The sequence below is a fragment of the Musa acuminata genome, chromosome BXJ3-11, assembly GCF_036884655.1.
Source record: "Musa acuminata AAA Group cultivar baxijiao chromosome BXJ3-11, Cavendish_Baxijiao_AAA, whole genome shotgun sequence".
NCBI classification, from domain to species: domain Eukaryota; kingdom Viridiplantae; phylum Streptophyta; class Magnoliopsida; order Zingiberales; family Musaceae; genus Musa; species Musa acuminata.
The window spans coordinates 4,186,224-4,208,949 of NC_088359.1; the positions used below are offsets into that span (position 1 = coordinate 4,186,224).

General features: G+C 36.4%; 1 protein-coding gene and 1 pseudogene across 1 annotated transcript; both read right to left on the bottom strand.

The window, feature by feature from the left end:
* Positions 1-4,951: 4,951 nt before the first annotated feature.
* Positions 4,952-16,754, bottom strand: LOC103970896 (phospholipase D zeta 1-like; annotated as a pseudogene).
* Positions 16,755-21,242: 4,488 nt separating this feature from the next.
* Positions 21,243-22,115, bottom strand: LOC135581899 (uncharacterized). The gene is made up of 2 exons (XM_065173021.1): positions 21,986-22,115; positions 21,243-21,882 (listed from the first exon to the last, which is right to left on the bottom strand). Exons 1-2 carry the CDS (start codon positions 22,070-22,072, stop codon positions 21,445-21,447), a joined length of 525 nt encoding a protein of 174 aa, XP_065029093.1. The 5' UTR covers positions 22,073-22,115; the 3' UTR covers positions 21,243-21,444.
* Positions 22,116-22,726: the final 611 nt, after the last annotated feature.

The window sequence follows — 22,726 nt, forward strand, 5'->3', positions numbered from 1 at the left end:
TTTCTTTTACGAGTAATTTTTTTATTTTAAAAATATTTAATCTACGCTCATAAATATATTTCAGGATGATTATTTATACACTAAATAACATTTCAACACTAATACTTTCCATGGCTAAGATCTTAGTTATTGTACATGATCATATAATGGTTGAATTAATTAGATTCAACAAACATAAAGTCTATTACATTTGGATATAATTTGATCATGATCTACTTAATTCTTATAATTACTTTGATCCAATAATTTATCTCTCTAATTATGTTATGTATTCTATTTATAATCGGTTTATTATGCACCTAAATATATATTGAACTGGTAAGATACAAGATTCTAAACCAAATAATCCCACTTGTTTTAGGTCTTAGCCTTGTTTCAAGTGAGGATCTATTTGATTTCATTCCATCAACGACATCCAAGTATGTGCATTGAACCAAACTTGTTTATCAAAATCTCTCTCATATTTATTTTCAAGGCTGATCAACATACTATTATACTAACATTAGTTTAAGGATGGATCATATCAATCGGTGGTAGATTTCGAAGCTTCTATCCTTTAGTAAATAGATTTAATACACCATCATACTGATATTTTATGTATAAATATGTCGAAACATCTAATAATTAGATATAATATACCACCATCATACTAAAATTTTAGGTATTATATATTAGATGAGGTTTCGAACCCTTAATATTACTTAATAGAAGGGTTTCATGTATCATTATACGATCAATGTTTGTTTCGGGTGTATAAAAAATTATATCGAATGAGGTTTAGAAAGTTGAATTGGTTTGGTACACCTCAATCTTTAGTAAATCAATATGATATATTATCACCAAACCAATAATATTAAGTATAAAAATATATGAAATGAGACTTGGAACACTTAACTATGCCAAATGGAACTGGTATCTCACCATTAAACTAATATTTTATGTATTGATACAATAAATAAAATTTTTAAAATTTATTAGTAAATAAATCTGATATATTATCACCAGACCAAATTTGAATTAAGTATAAATAATGAATTTAATAAAGATGAGATTTGATCAGAAGCTTGATAACTTTGATTATAATGGTAGCATCAACTAACTTGTAAAATGAGTCAAACTCACTCCACGCATCCCCCAACATGATGGAGGATCTATATATCTGGTATATACTAAGAATCTGTTTCTAAATTTTATTTTTGATGATATTTCTTCATCATTAAAAGAAACACATTCTTACCCCAAGATGCATTCACCATTAAAAATAGCACATTCTTACCCTTAGATACAGTGGAGTTGATATCTGCTCTTTCCTTAGATTGGAGCACTTCCCTTTTAAATATTTAGGTGCATCTATTGCCCCTCATTTTAAATATTTAGGTACACATGATCACCTTTTGCCAAAAAATTAAAGTTAAACTCATTTTATAATTATTTAAGAGGTCATAGTACTAAAGGGCTTCACCATATCAATTGGTCCCACTATCACTAATCCATGGGAGTAACAATAGTATTCGATGTTTTATTTTCCCTGGTTCTCTTGATACTTGGTCTCCTTTTTAACACCTTTTTGTTTAACCCATGAATAAATCGAGGGATGGTTTCTCTAAATATATTAGAAATAGGTCTTATTTTTTGATAATTCTTGAATGTTTAATATATCATTATCTTTAACCCTGACTTGATTGTCATATTTTGAGTTTAATAGAGGATACTATCGTGGATTCCCTTATCCAATCTAGGAGTTAGTATTCCTTGTTACTATTGGAGTGGTTTGGTTAGGAGTTGACTTCTTCAATTAATTTCATTAAAATTATTCGGTACATGATTTATGAGTTTAGATTGTTCATGTGCAAGATGAGACTACATCTAAATATGCTTATTCTTTTTTGAAATAAAAGAATTGTACCCCAAATTTTAGTGAAAATGATTAACATGTTTTATAAAAACTTTTTATTGTTATTAAAATCCACTTTTTTTTTGTGAAAATTACTCCATCGATTGTAATTCCAACTTCATCAATCCTACTCATTAAGCAAGTTTAGGATTGCTGGTATCAAATTCTCCCGGCCTAATTTTGTCTTAAAGAATTTTAGAATATATGCTCTTAAAATAATTCCATCATTGACACTGGAAATCATTGCAAACCAACTTTGTTTATCCAAAATGCATACAAATCTCATAATAATATGGACTTTGTTAGCCACTATGCTAAGATCCATCCTACCTAAGGGTAATAGAATAAATAATTTTCTATATGTTAAATAGAGTAAATCATATAGATTAAATCATATATATTTAAAATAATGTATTTAAAATAAATAATCATATATCCATTACGAAGCGTTGGCACTCGAATTTGGCTCGTAAGCTATTTTGGACCATTAAATCTAACTCCTCATTTCCATCCAACGTGTTAACCAATGGATTAAGTGTAATGTTCGTCGGACGATTTCGTTGCGCGCTGTCCGAATCACGAGGCCATATCCAACGGCGTTCACGAGACGCTCTCAGATCCCTTGCTCGGGAAAACACCAGCGGCGGGAGGTGGACCCCCACGCGACAGGTGATGGTTTGTCGTTAGATTACGTCAGGGGGAGTAAGTAAGTAACGAGATGATCAAAGGCGTCACGATTTTTAAGGCCATTTATTACGTGATCCCATCTCGTTGGCGGACAAGGCATGGAAAAGACGACGGCTGACGTATGACATCCACTGCCATCGCTGCCACGTCACAGTCTGCGATGGATAAGGAGTACGACCGTCTCCAACCATGACCTGCGTCATCGTTTTCATTTCACGTCCATGGAATCATCGATCGGACTACCACATGGATTAAGTAGTTCGAACCCGACCGAGTTAGTATATTTGAATTAAAATTAAGAGCTAATGTGGCATGCATATGGCATGACGGGAGTCTTCAACTCTGCATTAACTTGCTTCGTCAGGAGACGTGCTGTCACCGGCTAATTGATGGAAGTGCATCGTCCTCCACCATCGCAAGTGAGGTGGACGCGTCGTGTATAGTAAGTATTATTGATTGGTCCTTCGCTAAATTATGATGCCTTGTGAAGAGAGAACGCAATGATGGTGAAAGGTGCAGCTGAAGTGACTGATTTGATTATTTAATCGGATGGGCTGAAAAATTAAAATAAATTGATCGATTCGAATGATTTTTGGATGGCCTGTATGAATGATTTTTTGATTGATTTGATTATTTTCATATTATTAACTTAGATGTTTTTTATTATTTTACTTAAGAGGATATTTAAGTCAATCATAAAATTATGATTATAATAAATAAATAAATATATATATATATAATCAATCAGGTGTAATATAATTATTATAAATATTTAAAAATATTAATGGGGCGAGATGAGATGATAAATGTTTTGCTCGTATCATCTCTCATCCCCAATCCCAATCCCAATCCCCATCCCATTCTCTATTTAGATAGGTTGGGAAATCCCCATTTGAGGTAAGAAATTATGGGTGCTTCACATTCTCATAATTAATTTTTAAAAATAAATATATTGATCAAAACTAATTAATAATATCAGAATTTATAAATAATAATATTATTATTTATATAATTCATATGTTATAAAAACATTAAAATATAATTATATATAAATTTAAATAATAACATCTATTGATAGTATATCATCTTGTTCAATTGAATCAAATGACTCGTAATTGATTCACGACTAACTCAACTAAGGCTCAATCCAATCTTATTTGAATTGGGTGGATGATTGGCTCACGCGATGTATTGAGCCCAATATCTTAATTCACGTTTGGTAAGTGAGTATCGGAAAGATAAGGAGTGCTTTAACCATGTGAGTAATAAAAATACTTTCCATCCCTATTTATTTATTTATTTATTCCTATTATATTGGGAGTAGGTCCGTATGGATACCTATATTCGTGAGTATAATTAATACCTCTATAAATATTTGTGTTTATAATATTGGTTGATATTATTATTATTATTTTTAACAAAACTTGTATGTTTTAGTTAGTTTTAATATTTTAAATATTTATTATATGTTATTTTAAAAAGAATTAAATATGTGATCATATTTAGTTAGTTTTAATTAAATATGTTGCCTAAATGGCTTCCCAAAAATGGAAAATTAGTGTTGACAGGAAAGCTTTCACCAAATTGTATACATGTATAAAGGACATGTATAAGTAAGATAAAGGAAGTTAGATTATGTAATCTTATTTAATTGAATAAGATATGTTATAAATTTAATTAGATTTTTATTATAATATTTAAAAGATATTTTGATGAAAAAAAACTCTTCTAATTATTTATTGTAGATTTTTTATTCTTATCTATGAATAACAAGAAATCTAGAAACTATAAATCTTATTTTTTTTTTCTCAGTCATTATTCTACAACTTATTATTATGGTCTTGATAAGAAAAGAGGAATTACGGATTATATTCTCGGATCAGATATATATATTTTTTTTAATCAAAAGGTACATAATTATGATCTTATATGTTATTATTTATTTTAGTTTTTGAGATTAAAATTTTTTCCACTGTTGTTAAAAATAATATAATTATAATTTTTATACTTACAGAATAAAAGAAGAAAAAAATACCTAATTAATATAACGATATAATAGTGCCACCTAAGCATAGTTAAATAGTATAATATAAATATTCCACGTTGATACTTTGGGACACCTCTAAGATGATCGTGCCTTCAAAGTTGGCCGCTTGATAAAACCTTTATCACGCAAACCTAATGGAAGATCTATGTGAGCAATCATACCATTTTTCCCCAAAAAAAGTTAGAAAACTCAGATGCACAGTTTCCAAATGTTGTAGAAAATTTTCAATATATATACTGAGGTATTAAAAAAAAAAAAAAAAAGGTAACATGACGAACGGATGCCAGCATACACAATTTCCATAAAAGACGAGGTAACGTCGATTAAGAACAAAAAACTCTTTTTATTTTCGCTAGAAACGAATCAACAAATCATTATGTTTTGCTCCTTCAAGGAGCCTCACCTTTTTTATTCTTTTATACTGTTACAAATGCTTGACATGTTCATTAACATCAATGTGGTTGTGTAATAATGCATGTGCACAACCTTCGATTTTACAAACATATACAGCTTAGTGGAACACTCGAGATGCTTAGAATTCACCTTCGATGAAACCCGGTCTCAGATCCTCATTGCACATGTGCAAAATCCAAAGGAAAAGAAACAAGGTGACCTCTCACTGACTGTAATCTCTCCATTGGATCCGTGTTTTTGATGGCTCCATTCTGATAGGCCTCCAGCTTCTCGAGAGCAATTCCTAAATCGATGGTTGTATTCCCAATTTTCTCCTTGCAGTAGTTGGTGCTTTGCCGGAAAGCAGATCTGAAGATATTTGATGTTGTCCAAAAGAAAGCAGCATGAAATATAATAGGAAAGCTGAAGCATAAAATAGTACCTGGAGTGGATAAGATCATTGGGGACACATGAAAAGACATCACGGTAGATCGTGGCGTTAGTCTGCCAAAGAAACAGAATTCAATACCTCTCATTGAAATAAAGCAATACAATTCAGATGATAAGCAGATATAGGCACCATGGCATATGCATTCTTTAGACTCCATAAGGAATTGCTTAATGAAATTGAGTTTCAGGATTGTCATTTCAGGGCACATGGGTACATGCTGAAAGTGTCACAGTACATGTATGTTGTGCCAAATGCCACCCTCCATTTGCAGGGTTGCACGAGCCAAAATTTGGGTTGGTCATGTGTCAGCATGATTGGCACATTTGAGCACTGCATAGCATGTTAAGTCTGGACCATACTCGATGCATGTCAAACCTTGCCAAACAGCATGACAGTCAATCTTGACTTGTTCAAGAGATAAATCACTTATTCTATAAAGAAATTTCATGAGGAATGCTTGTTTCGAATGTTGTCTCACTTGTCACAAAAAGACCAAGCCAAAAACTGATGTATGTTCAAAAAATTGCTAGTTGGCTATCCGGATATACTTGCGTCGCATCAACATTAAGCAATTTTAAACACATCCTCTTCTGCGTTCCTCTTCTGCGTAAATGCGTCCAACACTTTTGGCAACAAGACTTGGTGACATCTTGTAAATAAGTGAACAAGCATAATGAAGATGAAACACTGCTAAATGTATGGTCATCTCAAACAAATTTCGGAACAAAAGCACCAAGCACATTAAATTGTATACATTTATAGCTATTATCTCCCAGAACCACCAGTAGTAGCTAGCATGATTTCTTTTGGCTTAAGATATTAATAATGTAGAATGATGAAAGGTTCAGTATTGCTATTTAAATATTGCAATGTTAAGAAGAAAAAGAAAACTTCCCTATCATGACAAGAGAAGGATTGAAATTCAAGCATCATCAAATGCAAACCAAAGATGATTGTTCTACACTTGTTTGACTATAATATATTGAGGTGGAAGGAAAATATTCTGCACAAATGATAATTAATCTTGGAAATTGGAATAATATAAGATGACTTCTGGATGATGAGCAAAGGTAATCGATATGTTTTGAGAAAAGAAATGGAGTGAACTACCACTAAAAAAAAGGGTTCTACTCGAGGTTTTGGTTTCCTCACCTTAGCAGTCGCCATCCGGATGTCCCTGTATGTTGCATCGGCGACAGGATCCTGAATCTGATTGATCTGTCAAGAAGCAAATCATAAACTTAAAAAATAAAACACAAGAACTGATAAGCCTGTAGGATGCTTCTATTCAATTTTATGTGTCAGACACATCTTCCAATATTGACCAGATGCATCTGTCCTCACAGTGAAGTTTCTATTTAAGAAGTTATCTTCAAAACAGATACATCTTCCTTGTGGCGCACAATTAAAAGGAGCTCACTGTAAGATATATGTGGATATTACGATGTAGTTTGGTGTCAGAGAGGAACACTCAAAGATATGGTCTCATTATATATGACTTGGGATGCAACTACATATCTTGAAACCAGAGCACTAAAATTGCTCAGAATCAGAGCAAAGAAAAAGTTATGAATGGCATCCAAAGTTTACAAACCTGTCCAACACAGGACCCAGATGTTCCAGCCACAGTGAGAGGCGAAGACTACGAGAAAAATTTCCAGCTTTCCATGGTTGTCCATCCATAAGTGATTCAACAAATTCTTTATCTTCTATAAGCACATCGATCTGAGCAAATAAAGGCATGCCACCATCAAAAGGGAATGAAATCAATGTTAAAAAGCAATTAACCATATACAAAGAAATAATGTCCTAGCATAAAAACATCAAAAAGTTAAAAGGCAGGTGGCACAGACCCGACTAACTGAAACAAGCTCCAGCAACATCTGAAGTAAAGGTTTTTACTGTTAATCATTTTTGACAGTTGGATGCCTGAAACCCACTTAAACATAAAGCTCAACATCATGGACATCCATGGCATAATTATCTTTTATTATACATTTTTGTATAACTTACTGCTGTCTGCTGGTACTCTACAAGAAGGGGAAAGTTTCAGCATAACCTACTAGCAATAGGAATGCCTCCAAATCATATGACATCCATCAATCACATCATAGAAATAAAGCTACTAATTTTTAATGGTAAATAAACCTACTAGCAATAGGTAAATTATGTTTGTCCTTCAAGAGCCACCATGCAAAAGGTAAAACAGAACAAACAACAATCTATTAAACATTCATCTTTTACTACTCGAATTATATGAACATGAACAAGAAACAAACTACAGAGTATTCATCATTTATTACCACAAGAAAAGTACATTGTTGATTAAAACTAAAAAAATTGTTCAAGGCATGTTCTCAATGAAAATAGTAAAGTTACAGAATTAGGACAATCTAGGTAACATAATATCACTAGCATTTTTCTCTAAACATTATATTTTTTTAAGTATAGAAAGTCAAATAAATCTTGGAATCTCTTGATCCTAGCAAGCTTCTATCATTTATATTAGCTGAACCAACCAATGCAACTTGATCATCAACTATCATCAATTATCTGTGCACATATACCTGAGAGAAACAAATGCCATTAACAGAAATCTCAAGCAATAATATCTCTCAGAAGAAAGGAAAAAGATCATGCAAAATAGAAAACATCCCTTATGCAACTACAGGTCATAAAACAGAATATTCACTTCTATAAGAAACATTGCATGGTAGAATGTCTATGCAGATCAAGGACACCATGCAGGAAAAGTTTGATGACAAATAGATCAATAGTTGAAGCATGAACAAAGGCACCTCGAGCAAATATATCTTATACTTCATAACTCCAGCATGTTCTCCCATACAAACACAAGGAAAGGAGACACAACTATACTGACCATTCATTTTTTTGCAGTAAATTCAACCATTAGCATGCATGACACAGGTCAAAATAGTACAAAGCTTTACTAGTTCACTTTACATGTGCACAAACATGGTTATCATGCACTGCTGAATAGTTCAACCTGATAGCATGCATGGATCCTGATTAATAATAGTTCATTATTGCATATTTCACAGGGCCTGTGGCTAAAAAGTAAAAACTACATAAACTAGCATGTGATTGAGGCATTCTTAATTTCTTAGAATGCCATTATTCATGAACCTAAAATAACTAATTTTCACAGGAATGTTGAGTTTGAAATTATAAGGTATAATGACACATTACGGAATTTGGAGAACAAACTGAACTTTCATGTGGCTGAAGCATGCTTAATTTTGTTGCTGAGATTTACAAATCTTCAACTATATTTAAATGAAAATTCTATTTGAAATACGAGGAAAGGCATAAGGAATACAAGATTATAAGAAAATAGTGTGTGAAAACTGAAAAGGATAAGATGCTTACTTAAAGAACAAGTGAGAGATAATCTGCATATACAATTGCACCAAGAGTGGCATTACTAAATAAGATGATATATAAATGTAAAGGGCTTCACCTGATTAGCAACCAAGGGACCTCCATCACAAAGTCTTCCATATGCTCGAAGACCATAAATATATCAATTTAACAATGAAAGAGCAAAACATTATGAGTTTGAACTTATACCAACTCCGATGAGGGGGAAAGGCATTGCATCGTCCTTCTAACCAAGGATTTTAATTTCGAATGATACCACCCATACCGGGCGGAACATACCGGTTCGCCATCAGACCGGTACGCGGACCGCCCGCTACCGAGTGGTACCGTCGATTGGGGTTGTTTCCGCCCTACTATCAGGTGGTATTAGCCGAAAGAAGAGGGAGAAGAAAAGGGAGAACCTGAAGATCTTGCGCCGCTCTCCCTCGACGATCCCGATCGGCCGCCGCCCTCCCTTGCCGGACATCGCAAATGAAATGTCGCCTCCTCCTCATCTGAGGCGATGAGGCCTCGACGTCTTCGGTGACCTCTCATCCATGCGAGGAGAAGAAGCCTCGGTGACGTCGTGGGGAGAAGAAACCGAGCGTCGTCGGGAGAAGGAAACCTCGGTTTCTTCTCCCCACGCAGGTAGAAACACTAGGCGACGTCGCCTCGTCGCCCTGTTTTGCGTGGGGAGAAGAAACTTCTCCCACACGGGCAGTATATATATATATATATATATATATATATATATATATATATATATATATATATATATATATATATATATATACACTGAGCAGTACGCTAGAATGTACCGCTCGATATACTCGTACCGTACCATACCGAGCTGAACTTGAAACTCCGGTACGGTACGAAATTACAAATCTTGCTTCTAACTATTTTGAGTTGAATAACAGGTTGATCCACGAGTCTCCCATGCAAGGTGACTCCAAAAATGTTAGTTATTTAACAGCAAGGTTTGCTAAACTGGCTGGTCCAATATGGCTTGGCAGTATTTACCATCTGATCTAGGACCAGATCACAAATCACCCTAACAAGGCAGTTTGATCACATTCTAATATATAATATTCTTTTTCCCTTGTAGTTATGGTTTGGAGCATCCTGATCTCTCGTGCTTGCAACAAGGTCCGAACAGCTGCCACTCACCTTTGTCGCCACTAGCCGCCTGTGGTTCTGCTCCGGTACGCTTCCTCCATCTTCTTCCTCAGCTTCTTTCTTCTTTTGCTTCCTTCTTCCTCTTCTTCCTTATTTCTCTTTTCTTTCTTCTTTTTCTTCCTCCACCTTTTTCCTCTTCCTTCTTCGTTTGCTTTCTCAACCCTTGTTCCTCCTGTCCTCTCCCTGCCCCAAAGATTTTCCAATGCATACCAGCATACCAACACACGGTACAGTATGCTAAATGGATTGGATTGGTCTGGTCATGAACCAACACAGGTCCAGTTATGAAACTGCAAACCTTGTTTAATAGTTCGAGTTTTTGTTAGTTTGGCAATTGTAGATGTAGATGGAAAGTCTTTTGATTTCCATCATAGCAAGCTTACTGCCTGGTCACCTGATTCCTACTGAACTATTTCTTTTTCTTTCCACCCAAAATCACATCATTCGCTCCCCTCTTTCACTTGGTCTCTCTCAAAAGTCTCTTCATCTCTCTCAGTCTCTTTCAAACATTTAAATCTTGACAAACCAAGGTTCAAACTCAAGAAAAACATCAAGTTTCTCCTCTACTAGGTAACTGCAAAGCCTACAATCAAAATTAGTTGTTAGTTCTGTTATTCAAACTTTTTGTACCATTTTGTATATTAGGATCATGATTTAATGCTTAGATCAAAGCCCTAGCCCCTGATCGAGTCATTTCCTCTTTAACTTTTCTACTATGGGACCAGATCCATGCAAGTCTAGCATAAATCTACTTCAAATACATGTAACCTTCAAAACATGTAATTACTAGAAATACTAGTAACAAAATCAAGGTAAAAAAAATTCAAAGAGCTCTGGTAAATATAAAATCATCAAACATATTGTAATTTGAGAATTGAATGAGGTAGCCAACCTGACAAAGTTTAAAGCATGAGTTTATCTAAAATGAAGTTACATCCAATTTTATGTAGACTATCGTGGTTCAATTTTCAGTTTGAACCATTTTAGGGGTTGTGGGACATGGCGACAACAACTTGCAGGCCATTTCAATTGAGACTGCATCTATAATAATGTGATCAATAACAATATAAATCTTAGTATATGTAGAGAAAATCAACAGCTTTATTCTATAAATATAGAAATACAATTTGTATATTATGATAATATTTTTAAAAATAATCAAACTTTCTAAATTGGCAAGATCATAAAAAATACCTTTCGCCAGCTCTCATGATAACAACAAAACAAATGGCAGGAACAACAACTTCTATCATCATCGCTCTTTTTAATTTTTGGTAAATGTCTCGCTGTAACATAATCTTCTTTTAGCTTAGGTCCATACTCAGACAAAAACGATTAGCCTTGAGACCTCCAAGAACTTGCAAACCTGCAACAGATGCTGAAAAATTAGTATAATATAATGGTGAGCAAGATCTACTCCATCTAAATAAAATCATGTTCATCAGATATACAATTGAAGGACATTGGCTTTATCAAAGAAAATAAAATGTTGTCAGCAAATAAAATTACACTTACTATAGTATCCAACCAATGGTGTAAGCTATACACCATGGTTTGTGATATTGTACCGTACCGCTCGGTATGGGCCGTACATACCAGTCCAATAGAGGACCGGTACGAATGGTATATTGATACACTTTAGTATACCATATGTTGGTACAACTCAATACGTACCGTACCGATAGTTGATTGGTACACCGGTATGATATGGTATTCAGAACCTTGACACACACACACACAAACACATATATGTATATGTATATATATGTATATATGTATATGTATATATATATATATATGTATATATATATTCATACATACATATATGTATGAATATATATATATACATATATGTATGAATATATATATACATATATATATGTATATATATACACATATATATATATGTATATATATACACATATATATATGTATATATATACACATATATATATGTATATATATACACATATATATATGTATATATACACATATATATATGTATATATACACATATATATATGTATATATATACATATATATATATATAATATATATGTATATATGTGTGTGTGTGTGCAACTTGCAAAAGTATATGATATGGGTAACTGACATATGAAGTCATAATGAATATAGTTTGATGATGCTTCACAAGTCTTCCACATATCCAATAAAAGCTTGGAATTTTCACAAGTCTTTCACATATCCAATAAGAGCTTGGAATTTTTAACCCATTAACAAGGATAATTTGGCCATGAGTTCCTGTCAATCCATAAGATGATTGAAAGAGTCAATACCTCTTGAGAATTTACAATATCAAAGCTCCCCAGAAAATGATTCAGATACCCTTGCATAGCCACTTTTGCCCTGTCAGAAACAGAATGCTGTCTCCCCAGTGATGGCCGGATTATTGGCAGTGCAGCACTAGAAGGTATATCTCTGCACAAAGATTTAATAACATCAGCAAAGCTCTAACAAAGGCAACAGTTGGCAGATACCACAATTTCTTGGATTAACAGAAAAATAATTAATCAATTTCAGTTAGATCCAATACACAACTATGCATTTGAGTGGACACCATTAAATATGTTATCGTTGGAAAATTTTGCATGCAAGCTAAATTATGGCAAACTCAAGCATGCCACAATCAACGTGCAGTAAACCTATGAAAAGTTGAACAACAACCAAGTATTGCATTAGCCATAGGTGTTCAAGAGTGACTTTTCAGATGCTATTGATATACATGCACATAAAAAGAAAGAGAAGTTTTTGGCAAGAAGAGGTGCTGAAAATCAAGAACAGTAAAATATCAAAAATAAAATGGACCAACGTGCTAAAAGAGAGAAAGCATGCAAAAATTAAAACCATCTTTAAATATCTGGTTAATGAGTAATGACTAAAAAAAAGATCATCCAGAGTAACTAGCACAAGCTTTGGTGCATGTGTGTCTGTGATAAAAGTGCATCCTTTCTTTATGAAGGCATTGAACCTTCAATAAGTACAATTATTACTTGCACCAACAAAATGTAACACTAGAAAATACATATTACCTAATTTAAGTAGGAAATATTTTAACAGAGTTTTCATGGAGTAGAACAATGAACATAATTGGGATTTCGATAGACACAAATAAAAAAGGATCAAGGAGGTAGGACAAGTTTATAATATATGTACATTAAGAGTAATATCTGGATTTTAGGATGCAATACAGGTAAAAAATTTTGCTCGCCTCAAACTTATAGGGCAAGCTTGTATGTGTTAAATCTTATTCAAAACAAATGGGTGGAACAAGAATTCAGATTTTCTAAAAGCAGGTACCGCATTTGTAATCATTCAAAACAAGGATGTAACAAGCAACAAAAAAGTAAATTAGACTAAGTAAATTTTTGTAGTGACATTCGCTAATATACTGGACATGAATCAAATTGCAATAATCTATTTAGATGGCATCAAGCCTTCAAGAAAGACATTTCAACTTTTCAAGTGCATCCAACTGTATTTAAGATCACAGTTTCCCCTAACAAGATGAAATATTATCCATCATCAAGTGCAATAACACCACTCATTTGTTGCTTCTTGTACATATATGTCATTTGAGGCTAATACAATGGGCACTGAGATTGGGAATGCCAACAACCACCTGCTTTTAGCAGACAAGTTCTCCTCTTGTGCTAAAGTAACAGGCTCATCATCTTGCACAATAGGCATGACACGCTCACCAAGACCAAGATTTTGGAGCCACTCTTTGACCTTCATTAAAGCATATATGAAAAATTCACATTGAATTCACTTAAGCAGATATAAATAAGTGGACTAAAGTGCTTTTCTAATGCTTCACAAGTGCTTAAGTCTATATTCAACTGATCGATAAATATTGAATTGAGATATGGAGAGAAAAAAACATACTCAAATTAGATACAGAGACACAATAGAAAATGTATATTAGAAAATATTATGAAATGTTTTTTGAGATCACTAGCTTAAAACACAGGTAGAAACTGAAACTCGGCTTTAAAATAAGTGAAACTTTGTATATCATGGCTTATTGCCAAATTTTGTTTTTATACTTTATCTCTAACTTTATCATGAATTTCTGCTACCTTTTTCCTTAGTTCCCAAGGACCAGTGAGGAAACATATTGGACATGGAGTATATTATTCAAGAAGTAGCATGCATCCCCTGGACTCACCTGTTCCTGCTTCTCATGAAGTTCTTCAATAAATGCACGCTTCTCCAAAGTAAGATGTAGGCATAATACTTGTGAGGCTTTCTTTACTAAGCGCCATTTGAACTGACAAATAAAATTGCCGAGGCTGAGTTCATGACGATGTTTAGATCAAAATTTAAATTTGGGGAGTGCCTATGAATATAAAACCATTCCCACCAACATCACACAATATATGGAACAACATGAAAAATCAAGTCCAGGTATCATTGAACAGTCACAGCATGCAAACAACAGACCTTTTAATTTCAACAACAGTATTCTCCAATAATTTTCAACAACAAAGCTGATAGTACCCAACCACTAAATGAGGACGACATGCATGAACCCATTCCAGAAGCAAAATTTTGTTCTGATCGAGAGTGCAAATTTGTATATAACTTAATTCAGTGTGCTAAATGCATCTGATACTTGACTAGTTCTATCCATATTTAAAAAAAATGAGAAAGTGACAAAAGATATTATTGCCAAAATTAAATAATAATAAAAATATTCTTGTTAAAATTGAATGGTAAAAAACACTATAACAGAAGATATCAAGAAATCAATTGACTTCTGCAATATGTTTGGTATACCTTCAAACGCAGAAAAAATACTGACCAAGAACAAAATGAGGTAGAGTCTAGAGTTTAAATATGCTACTCTAGAACATAAAGGGATTCATCAAAAGGGTTAGTTGTGATATAATTATTTTGAATATTATGTAACTCCACTTTAACAGATAAGAAAGTAGGAAGTTTTACAATTTGACATGACCATTCCTACAATAAGTGTCTTTAATAATTTTATAAAATTCAAGATAGTTAGACCAATGGTTGAAGTATTTTAAGCTCAATTACCCTTGATGGTATTGCTAATATACACAATAACCATAGAATGGTTAGAGATATTAAGTGGTAAGAACACAACTTAAAAATTCTCTCTCTCTCTCTCTCTCTCTCTCCTCTCTCTCTCTCTGGTCCCAATATCTCACTGTTTCTTATTTGACTGATATTAGTTATGCCAAGTGAGCTGTAAAGAACACAAAGAACCCTTTGTTAGAAACAGTAAGAAATGATATGTGGTCATTGACGTAATGGTGAGAAAAGGTCTGTATACTTGGCCTGAAAACCTGGGAACAATAATGGTTCGCTGTTAATTTCTTGTCACTATATTAAAATAGATGTGTAGCACTATCTGTAAAGTATCATCAATTGTGTATGTGGATTTAATATTCAAATTGGCAGGCAAACAATGATATTGTTCTTTTTCTAAGAAGGTATACTTTTAGGATCAGCCTAGAACTTTGGTATCCTGGATAAATCAGTTTAGTAATCATAAAAATGGGTTTCCATTCTAGAACCATACTATTCTACAAATTCTATGGTAAATCCAATAATATAAGATCATAACTCTGCAGTATGTTCCACCCACATGATACACTACTTAACTACTCCCAAGCTATAAATAGACTTTAAAAGAATTTTTAGTATCACTTTGAAATAAACCAGGTATATCTACATAAAAGATGTAACAAATCTGGCAATCTTACATGCAATTGTAATGTACGTAATACCAAAATGAAAAATCCAGATTTCAATCCTCCGTTCTTTCGATTTGACAGGAATTTTGTCATATAATTTATTGCTGACCTACAATTCATTCCAGTGTAGTACGAGTGAAAGTTAAGAATATCTGTATAAGCAGGAAAAGGATGTTAATTGATTCATAATTCATGAGGGGCAAAACACCATCCTCAAGCCAATAGAAAGTGAAACAAGATAGGGCAGAACCATTAAGAAAATGCGAATATTATCTTGCATAAAGAAGAGGCGCAAACAACTTTAGCGCGATGCATCGCAGATATAACAATTAGACATGCCTATATGTATATTTTCTAATTCCACTAGCAAACTAGTTTTCTCGCTCCGCAGCACTAATCGAGAAATCCCTCACGTCATCCGCCCAACAAAAATACCATCAAACCCCACCACGATAATGAAATAAAAGAAGCAATTTCGAATAACATCAGACTAACCAAATTGGTACCGAATCATCCGAAAGTCATGAGTTCACTGGAATTTACAGCTAAAAACAAGCCAGTTACGACCTTTTCAAAACAGAAAAGACACCCAACTCAAGGAATTCCAAGAGAAGAACGGATTAGACCTGCTTGTAACGGAATTCGACGGTGTAGGAGAGGTGCATGGGGCTGATGTCTCTGGCGTCGGGCCGGGACACAAATACGATGTCCGCCTTGGGCAATTCGTCAAAGATCCGCGGGTGTTCCTGCAGCCGGAAGGAATGCGACGACGGCACTGCGATAGGCGTTTCGGACTGCATCTTCACGTACCGGTGGTCCCCTTCCAGCGACAACTGATCGGAGGGCATCCTCGGGTGGAGCAGACTGCCAATACAGAGCGATAAGGAGGGGTTCTACAGCGAGGACACACAGCAAAGAGTTCGAAAACACGGGCCTCCACTTTTCCCCCTTCGAATTTTGCGGGCTTAAAATAGAACGTCTACGGATCTGCCGAAACTTCCTGTGTTATATATACATATACATATTTATGTGTATACATATGTATGTATATACATATATATATATATATATATATATATATATATTCTTAAAATAAATCCCTAATTATATATATAATTTCTAGATTATCCTCACCCATGCTCTTTCATAATTCTTAGCTATATTTGTTCCTCACGAAAATCGATGATAAAAATAATAAGATTAGGACGATAATCCTTAACTACATTTGTTCCTTACGAAAATCGATGACCAAACGAGTATTAGTGATAAGGACAGAAATGACAAGACACTTTGATAATGACGGAAGAGAAGCAACGAGGGCAAAAGCAATGACAACCAAGGCACACGGTTGTCATCTTTTACATCTTCTTAGCAGAGGGATCAACGGGCAAGGGTGAGCTCTCCCTCTCCCCTTACTCGCATATCTTTGCCCTCTTGGTCTTCGATCACATCCATCCTTTACTAAGATTAATGATAAGAAAGAAGTGGAGGGGAGCCATGTGAGAATGATAAGATCCCTCGATAATAACGATGAACGATAATGAGTAGGAGTAGTGGGATGAAGGTGATGATTGAGACAAGCCTAATATTACTTTGGGTGAAGGGGAGCATCGGTGATGATTGACGAGATGAAGGTCAAGAGGGCAATGTCATCTTTAAGAGAGAAAAAAAAAAGGTGCTCTATGAAATTTTTTAAAAAAATAATTTTTTTCAAGAAATTATATATATATATATATATATATATATATATATATATATATATATATATATATATATATATATATATATATATATATATATATATGAGGACAAATATTAAAGAAAGGTGTCTGATGCATCCAATTGTTGTGAGGATTTTTTCCTTTTATATTTAGTGAGGCTGGGATCATTGTTAATCAGAGTTGAGATTAAGAGTGGGACTGCTTAAATTTGTACGACATGTCATTAATTGGTTATCTGTTGTGCTAAAATGCCAAATTTTGGTGGGGAAATAAACTTATGGTTTATAATATCTCGCTTTTACTCAAAAATGATCGTTTTTGATCCAAGAGTACAAATAGATGAAGCAAAGGGTATCAAAAGCTTATGACCTATGGCGATACGAATGAAATGGTTCGGTAAAGGGAATGATGCGATAATAAAATCTAATATAAATAACCCAATTAAAAACCCCAAGCTAACTAGTGGGATCATGTGCTGCCAAAATTTTATACAAAGGTCTTACATTTTAAAGGTTGACCATAATGAGGTCAACGATCTCTCAATCTCTTTTATATCTCTCGGATTATTTGATTATTTTCGCATCAGGATGGTTGATGTTCTTATATATATGTCTGATTTTTAGGTTTGATATTGATAAGGGATCATTTGGTCGGTCGGTCATTAGTGTGGCCCGTAGGCTCGGGAGGAATTGTCCTTTTTGGACGATGGGTGTACCCACATGGTTTTATCCTTTTGTGGGCTCCAAAAAGCACCTCTGGCTTATAAGCCCTTGGTTCCCATGCTCCTCAACCAATGTGAGACTAACTGGTCTTATCAGTGCTCTCTCACATAGGGAAATTAATGGCTTATAACCGAAGTGCATGGCTCGGAAGTGAGTTTGTTCAGCCAGGCATCGAGCCCTCCTTCTAGCATTAATCTAATAAGCGATAATTTGGTCGACCGACTATCGATGCAGCTCGTATGCTCGTGAAGAATTATTCACTTTGAGCAATGAGTGTACTCGTACGATTTTATCCTTTTGAAACATGTGAGCTCCAAAAAGTGCATCTGAGGATAAGGGAGACTCGATGAACTTATGAGTCCTTAGTTCCCATACTCCTCAACCAATGTGAGACTAACTGATCTTATCATTGCTCCCTCTCATATGGGTGCTAAGGGCTTATAATCGAGGTATACAGCTCGAGAGTGAGTTTGCTCAACCAAGGTACAAGCATCGGGCCCTCCTTCTAGCGCCAATCTAATAAGGGATAATTTGATCGATCGACTATTGGTGTAGCTCATAGGCTCGTGAGGAATTGTTTGCTTTGAGCAATGGGCGTACTCGCACGGTTTTATCCTTTCGAAGCATGTGAGCTCCAAAAAGTACCTCTGAGGGTAAGAGAGACCAGATGAACTTATGAGTCCTTGGTTCCCATACTCCTCAACCAATATGAGACTAACTGATCTTATCATTGCTCCCTCTCGTATGGGTGCTAAGGGCTTATAATCGAGGTATACGGCTCGAGAGTGAGTTTGCTCAGCCAAGGTACAGGTATCGGGCCCTCCTTCTAGTGCTAATCTAATAAGGGATAATTTGGTCGGTCGACTATTGGTGTAGCTCATAGGCTCGTGAGGAATTGTTCGCTTTGAGCAATGAGCATACTCGCACGGTTTTATCCTTTCGAAGCATGTGAGCTCCAAAAGGTGCCTTTGAGGATAAGGTCATTTAGTCCTACATTAACTAAGAAGTATGAGAATCAAAAGCTCATAAGTCTACCAGGCGCCTCTTATCTTTAAAGGTACCTTTTGGAACTCACATGTTTCGAAAAGATAAAATCATACGGGTATGTCTATCGTCGAAAGAGCTATTCTCAAACTAAAGGAACGATTAATTAAGTTAGCAAAAAAGTTTAAGAGGTTAATTCGGAGAGTCTTACCAAAAAAAAAAAAACTCAGATACATCCTTCTCTCCTCTTACAACTGTTGGATGCATCATCCAACCGTTGGATTTAAGGTTTCGGTCTCACTAATCTCGAACACCGTCTTGGATCACTAAATGTGATGGTGTTCAACGTATATTCTACAGCAGATTGCCTCCATTTTCGCCCAGATCAAGGTATAACCTACAGCATCCATGACGACTTATTCTCGTCTCATCCGAGCTACCGATCCATGGCGGTCAAAACTTGGTGCAGTGTCCTTATTACATCAGTGTGAGGAAGCGTCGTCAGAGGTTTCAGACGTCGGAAAAATGAAGTCTCATATCTGTACGAGAGATTTTGATGGATTTCTGTATACCTTTCAGCGTTGTAAACGTCTCTTCCTTTTGCTGTTCTGGGTCCTGTAGCTGGCACCGACCAAGCCAGGCTCATTTATTTCCTTTGACGAGAGAACCCTCGTTTCGGTCAACGAGCTTTGGCTGCCTGCGCCTGTCGGTAGAAGTCGACGGTCTTCTACGTGGCCGGCAGGAAGGTGACATGGATGTACTCGTTCCATTAATTTTTAATAATATATTTTATAAAAATAAATTCCGCAAAAAAATCATTATTTTTCCTATCAGTAGTTTAAGTGCGACATCGATCGCTCAACATTCCTCCCGTTACCATTATGTTGTTGAACTTTGCAACTATAATAATACGAATGCTCTTTGATATCCATCATCATGATCATCTTTGTCACTAATCTCCCCTCTTCCTAGCAAATCCAACCTTGTCATCACTGTAGCATTGTTGATCTATGCATTTGTTGGCTACAGTGTGTGTGATATTTTTGATGTAAATCGTTTTATCATAGATAAAATTATAAACAAGATGTTGGATGTAATGCTTATATATGTTAGTCGGTGTCTTTTTGCTTATGCTTTACATTGCTTATAGATAACTTATTGTCATCGCTTCATTAGCCTCCTCATCCTACTAATTAATCATAATCTTTGACTCCCTCGAGAAAAAGATTACATTTCGACAAGTTCACTATAAATGACGTGGAGACAGCATATGGCAATGGTTGACAGGACGAAAAATAAAACTAGGAGTTCTTTTTTTTGGGTAGTATTTGCCCTTTATAAAATTCGTGTAATAATAAGATACATTTCCGAGTAAAGAGAAAACTTAAAGCTGATGAGATTTCTTGGCTTGCAAGGACTTGTTAGTGGGATTGCTTTCCCAGAGAGACAGGTAATCAATCTCGTAAGCTTGTCGCTGTTAAATATAACACGATCATTGATTACAGATCATAACCCAAACACAAGACGATGCGACTTTTGTTCACCGCACGCCTCTTGTCACGCGCCCATAACGACTCCAATCTCTTACTAACACTTCGTCGTCCATCATATACGTTTCTATTATTCAAGTCCAAAAGCCTGCCATACCATGCCATGTCCGACTTCTCTTGTGACGTGATACTGGAAAGACGGACACACATCATTACCGCACTTGCACTTGCAGAACGCGAAATGGCGTATGAGTTACTCGAATAATGCTACCCCTGTTTTTTGTCGAATAATACATATATATACCTCTATTTTTTGCTTAGCTCATGTGCAACAAAACATATAAATATAATATAACGGCATTATGCAAAAAACAAACACGAGCTTAGTTAGTTATAAGGGCGATTAATGACCGAACAACGTTGCGATCACGGCGGTGGTTGCGCTCACTCGAGGTGAGAATAACGTCCGTCTCACCGCACTCATTGATGGTCCCAGTTCTTCTCACATCAAAGAGATTAAACGCGAGGTTGAGAAGAAAGACCATGGAAAGGGAAAAGCTACCATCGATTCCGAGGAGAAGCAACATTAAGATAAAAAGCTAGCCTTTTTGCGAGCCTTCGCCTTTCCGATTGGGTATGGAAAATGCAATCTTTGTTGCGAGGTCTACCACCGGGAGGCCCACAGAAGGAGAGCCTGACAGGGCAAAAGCAAAAAGGAGGAGGAGGCGCACGGCTGCTGCGGACCCATTCAGGTGACGAGGTAGATGGGCATCGCTGGTGGGACCGCGGCGTGGGTCGAGGCGCGGCGGCCGTCGACGAAGCTGAGGTCCCTGAGGCTGAGGTAGGCAAGCCCCGCCGCGTCAGCGCCGACCTCCGCCGCCGTAAGCGGGCCGGAGCTCGGGCGGCTGGTGCGGCGCCCCCCGCCGCAGCTCTCCGTCGCGTATATGGGTCCCGAGACCGCCGACCGGTGGGCGTTGTGGGGCCGCTGCTGCGAGCGGCGCTGCTCGTCGGCTTCGGAGCTGACCTTGGGACGCCTCCAGAAGAGGAAGGCGGACTTCCACCAACCGCGGCGGCGCTTCTTGGACTTGGCGTCGTCTTTGGAGATGGGCTTCTGGAGCTTGCAGTGGAGGGAGTCGAGCGGGCGCGGGTCACTGCGCTTCGAGTGCCGCCGTGCCTCCTCCAGCACCTTCTCCTCAGGGCAGGCAAAACACACACCCATCAAAAACACGCCGGAGAAGAAAGAGTCAATGCAACGAAAGCAGAGGAAGGAGGCAGCAGCGCGTTCATACCTGGAAGTAGTCCATCTGGGGATCGAAGCCGTAGTCGCTGTAGTGGTTGGCCTCCGGCGTCATCGGAAAAACTGGAGACCTATTCATCTTGCTTCCTCCCAAGGGAGACGAAGAGGCGCAAGGCGAAGGGCTTCCGAAACCCCTGTGTCTCATTTAAGGCAGGAAGGTCGCATGAACGCCCTTACGATCGACGTTATTTACCTAAAAGCCACCGTTGTCGGACCCGTTGCAGGGTTCGGCCCGCTTGTAGGAGAATCGGGAAACGCTATGTGTGGGTGGAACCGTACCTCACTTGCGAGGTTGATACCAAAGACATGGCCCAGTGAACGAAAAATTACCATCGGTGCTCTCTGTGGGGCCCGGCCATCTCATGGGCCCGGTTTGACTCCCTGAGCGGTGGTACATTGACTACTGTATACAATGGATCATACCCAACAATCTTAAAAAATGGAAGACTGTTCTTAATATTTATTTTGGACATAAATAGATAGATAGAAGTTTCAAGGCGTGGAAGAGAGGGGAGGGGAGGGGAGGGGAGGGGAGGCAACATTGCGTGCCATGCCTGGCATAATAATAAGGGCAGTGGCACCTCCACGCACACCTTTTAATTCCCTTGGTCTGCATGCATTCATTGTCGCATGCGTTTGTGCATGAGAACAAGATTGGTGCGTCCACTTGAGAGGGCCCTAAGAGAGAGTCCCTTTCTCGTGACCTACCAACTTACAATAACCTTAGCTTAGC

Bases quoted from the DNA above. Each gene is read 5' to 3' on its own strand.
- LOC135581899 (XM_065173021.1), bottom strand. From the start codon at position 22,072: ATGAATAGGTCTCCAGTTTTTCCGATGACGCCGGAGGCCAACCACTAC. The intron at 21,883-21,985 runs GTATGAACGCGC...CCTGAGGAGAAG, and splicing joins CCCAGATGGACTACTTCCAG to GTGCTGGAGGAGGCACGGCG.